We start from the raw sequence: 4,926 nt of genomic DNA on the forward strand, positions 1-4,926 counted from the left end.
TGCAGGCAACTAAGAACTATTCCTGTGCTCCTTCTGCATTAATAATATTAGGTAGCTTAGGTAACTTACAGGGGAAGGGTAAAAATAAAAGCTCCATCCYTTAAAACTACTGTTCATTCTTCTGAATAAAATACATTTTGTATTTTATATAAGTGAAAATCTATTTTCACGCCTATTTCCATATAATCAAACATGGGGCCCTATTTTGATCTAACATTTTTAAATCTTTTAGATAAAAGAATAAAAGAATAAAAACATCTCACTTCTCTTTACTTTTAGACTAACTATAATATAAATACAGATAAAAAGACAAATAGAATAGACAATCATTTTGATCACATMAGCTTGTGGCACAACGGCAAAACTTTTTCCTGTCTGCATCTCAATTTCTGTATCCCAAAGAGCAGTAAATGAACCTGAATCAGAAAGGTTTAATACTCTGGATCAGAAGCTCAATTAAAAAGTAACTTAAACTCACGAGCAACAGTCCACTTGTATGAACACATTCAGAGAATGAAAGTACWTTGTACTTTCAATTAATATGAGCTTTCTTACTGCAAGTCCTTGATTTTCAAATATTGTAATAACTTTACTAATTTACAGTTTCAGTTAGTAATTTACTGAATTCAGTAGCAACTGGCACATTCCAACATGCTGATATAGYTGCTGAAGTAGCAATAGCAGAAACAATGCCATAAAAAGTGTCTCAGAAAGATACTGAGTATGATGAATAACTTTTTTTTTTCCCCAAAGAGGCCTTGTAAGTTGATTCTCACAAGAATGAACCTTATTTACTCTCCTTTTCAGTTTATACAAGACCTTTTCAAAAGGCTGTAAGACAACACAGACTCCAACGTCAGTTAGCTTTATGCCTTTTTTTTTTTTTTTTTTTTTTTTAGCACAGATGGCTATATCATTCAGATGTGAAATTACCTGGGCAAGATAAGAATACGGATGAAAGCCAACTGGCTCAAACTTACGCCAAGACAGATAAAGATGGTTATGGTGAGAAGTGCTAAATTCTCTGTGGAGCAAATGAAGGACATATGATTTGTCTTTATAAAGTGATTAACAAGTGAGCAGAGAGGTTTTTTAAGCATTTTACAGAAAGTTTAAATCAATGTTTGAAATTGCTGCTCATAAGCTTTAATTACATTGTAAGTTACAGACCTTTGTCTAAGGCATCTCTAACGATGTACAAATTCCTCTTCTTCTTAAACTAAAGGTGTGGTAGAGACTAATAAATTTAAGTCCATCTGAACCTGGGCCTTAATTCATCCCAAGGAACTGCAGATTAACAACACTTAATTAAGAAAACACCAGGCTCCTTAAGTAGTCAATGAGAAGAGAGGTCTTCTTTCTCTATRTCCCTTAGTTGACTAGGTGGAGCCTAGAACATCAGTGCTCCTACCTAAAATTAGGTAGGATAAATACAGTTGTTAAGGACTAGTAACTAGATTAACAGTTCAGGAGCATATCAATTTAAAAACAAGGAAAAGAAAGACTAGGTGTACTGGTTTATTGCAAGATCATTATGAATGTATTATTGCTATGAATTACTGCTGTAAATACCAGCCTAAAACTCAGTTCTGTAACACTAAATATAGTTTTGGTCACAGGCGGATGAACTCAGGCTGAGAGGTACAGAGACAGGCTATCTGATACCTGGGAAACGGAGAGAATATTCAGAGACCTGCTTAGCCTAGGGAAATAGAAACTGAGGGCTATGATTGTGTTTATAAATATCACCATGAGCAAGGAGATTAACAGCAAAGAAGAGGAAAAAGGCTATTTAAATTTAAGGGACASACTGGTATAAAAGGACTACGAATAAATTTAAGTTGGAAATTAGAAAAAGTCCAAAGTCCTCAGGTTATAGAATAGCTTCCAAATAGGAACAGCAGGGACAAAACACTAATTACTTTTAATATGGAGCATACACYGCTTATGAAGCAAACGAAGAGATTGTTTTACTCAGGAGGTCCTCTCCGCTTCCAGGTTCCTTTCTCATTAGAATCCTGCTCGTGAAGCACATGACCCGAGACCAGACAGTCAGCAGAGAGCCGCTGTGTCCTTTAGTGTCACAACCAGCAAAGCATTCAACCTCACTGTATGGGGCACAGAAATGCCTAAATGACCTAATTTTCTGACTCTCATAAATGATCGGTACAAATAAGTATCTGTTATTCAATTATTTGAAAGCAAATCACAAATATCTTAGAATTTAAAGAACTGTGTAAATTAATTTGATGGCGCCGTGACATTGTTAGCTCTCCAGAACGATTACGTAATATTCAAAAAGAGTGACGAATGTAACCAATTGTTTTATTTACCTTAAAGCATTCCTAGTTCGATCCAACAAATTTAAACTAATCTTTGCATGATATCGCTTTTGTGAAGATAATCTTTGATAACGTACATAAAAAGCCTACTTTGAACACCCACAAAAGGGCCTAAAGATTAAAAGGTTAAAAGACTGCAACYCTCATTAAAGGTACCACATCACTGAATGTCAAAAGGTTTCCTAAATTATTACTGTAACTGAAATATTATCACTGCTAATTTTAGAAAATTCKTTTTACAATAGAGACTTAAGGGGACTTGATTCTCCTGCTCTTTCAAAAGGTAACTTTGCTAGTACTAAAAGTTGTCATTTCCAAGTAAAAGCACTGCATGGAAACAAATCTATTTTATCTGAGAGCTTTCAGGTTTTAAAAAACCATCTCAAATGAGGAAAAGAAACAGTGTGTGTAAAATAGGACAACAAATAAAATAGAAATAAAAAAAATATCAATTTGTTTATGGACCAGAGACAGAGGTTGTCTTATACCTCTGCAAGGTCCGAAAAGAGCGCTTGGCTTGTGCTACGTCTCAAAGTATCCCAATAGCTTCTGGGGACAAGGTCCTCTCCTTCTGTTTTAAGCACCTGCAGAAGTTTCAAGAAGTACAATCATTTAAAAACCAAAGAACAGTAAAGCAACAGTTTACAGACTTTATCTTTTTTTTCTAACTGATATTCTAAAGCATAGCTTGATTCTTTTGTTTCTACTCTGAGAAATCTTTACACAACATCCATATAAACTCAGTATCGTGCTGTTTTTTCCAGTAATTTTGCTCTCCATGAAAAATATTAATTCATATTCTTATGGTACAAAATTTGTTTTCTCCTTTATCAAAGAATTAATGCCACCACCTAACTAGTTATATAAAATTTAATTCTAGGAGATAATCAGGACGATATTCTCGCAACAATAAGAAAAAACAAAACCAAGCCTAATAAGCCTACTTTCTAACTGCAGTGTACTTATCAACATAACATGATGCATGTCTGATGATCAAACTTAACAGAAAATAAGTATTTAATCTCCCTAAAGAAAATGTGCTTACCTTTTTGTTCTTAAGTGTTCTGTGTCATTTTTGGAAGCCTAACAAAACTTTTTTTTTTTTTTTTTATTATTATTAGCCTTCCTTTATCTTGCAGCTAGTCTTGGAAGAACTACATAATACATTTCATTTTTTTACCCAAAGAATCTAGGGGAGATTATCTTGAATGTACCTGAAGGCTATCTGAACTTCGTTAGGGTTAGTAAGACTGAATGCCCTTTTCTCTTTCTTTCCAAGTTAATCTAGTGGGTCTAGTGGGTCTCCTATTTTCAGGGCTCCCTACTCACATCCATCTGGATGCACAAAACAAAGATACAGAATGAGTTTAATCTTCTAGCTACAAATTAAAAAAATCTTATTTTTTCCTGAGTCAGCACACATTGTTCTCTTAAAAATTTACTGCCATAAAATGTATTGCATCATGCAGTTTGCAAAATCTGATGGGACTGCTGTATAATGTGTAAAACTACAGTTATTGTGAAGAATATTGCACAGAATGAAGATTTTTCCTATGTGTTCCCCAATGTGAACCATAGAAATATAACTGTATAATACATTTTTCAGACGGTTGAAATATGACATAAACATACCATATATATGTGCATATAAATTTCCACAAATTAAAAAAAATAATTTGTTTTCCCTTAATGCTCTTCAGCACAGAATCTCCTCAGTGAATATGATTTTACTATGCTCCTCTTGCTAAATAAATACATCCAGAGGYAATACAGTCACATGACTAAAGATAATATTTAAGGGCTCTTACCAATGTAATGAGACTCAATGCTTATGAGACTATCTTGTGGTTATTTGTCCCGGATGTATTTTACATACAAACACACATATATCTGAATGATTATTTAATTTATACTTTATATAAATATCTTAAAATCACAGAAGTATTTCAGCTCTAGGTCAATATATAATTAGCCAATAGAATTAGTATTTCTGAGCATGCATTTTCCTTGCATTATTTTCCCTGCATGCATCTCATCATAATTATCACATTTAAGTTGGCATTTGGCTAGAAAAAGCACTCATGCAATACATGCTGAGCTAGTCTTAACACATATCTGCAGTATGCACCAGAACATGACATACAGAGAATTAACCTGTGCAAATGAAAATATAGAAATATTTAATACATTTAAAACTGCACTAACACCATATGGCTTACAAAATACATAAGCCATAAGGCTTACATATGACTTTGTCAAAAAAGYTTTTTATTTTTGTTTTGKTTTTTTAAGTCTATAGTGAGGAGAAGGACCCAACATGGCACTTTWGTACTATTCTAGACACTGCAGCATTACGTTATCCTTCTGCATCTTTCCACTCAACAGATTTCCCTCCTGCATGTTGTCCAAACTCTGTGTGCTAACTTCACAGGAAGTAAATCTGTGTATTCCTATGATGAATATACACGTAACAAAGAAACAGACTTTACAATGTAACTTTAACTTTCAAATTCTTATTTGTTCGCTCCAGTAAGTGGAGCACTGAAAAAAGAAAACTGGAAAAGAGCTTTTTTTTTTTTTTTTT

The 4,926-nt window shown here is 33.6% G+C and overlaps 1 protein-coding gene across 1 annotated transcript in view; it reads right to left on the reverse strand.

Annotated features, from left to right (window-relative positions):
- Nucleotides 1-4,926, reverse strand: part of MICU3 (mitochondrial calcium uptake 3) — a gene marked incomplete at its 5' end in the record, with an annotated part of 41,757 nt that overhangs the window by 21,435 nt on the left and 15,396 nt on the right. The window contains one exon of the mRNA XM_085305521.1: nt 2,831-2,926. Coding sequence (XP_085161647.1) covers nt 2,831-2,926 — 96 coding nt within the window. The remainder of the gene's footprint in view (nt 1-2,830; nt 2,927-4,926) is intronic.

Source organism: Rhea americana, unplaced genomic scaffold (genome assembly GCF_003343005.1).
Source record: "Rhea americana isolate MKP2758 unplaced genomic scaffold, rheAme1 scaffold_221, whole genome shotgun sequence".
In the NCBI taxonomy this organism is placed as follows: Eukaryota; Metazoa; Chordata; class Aves; order Rheiformes; family Rheidae; genus Rhea; species Rhea americana.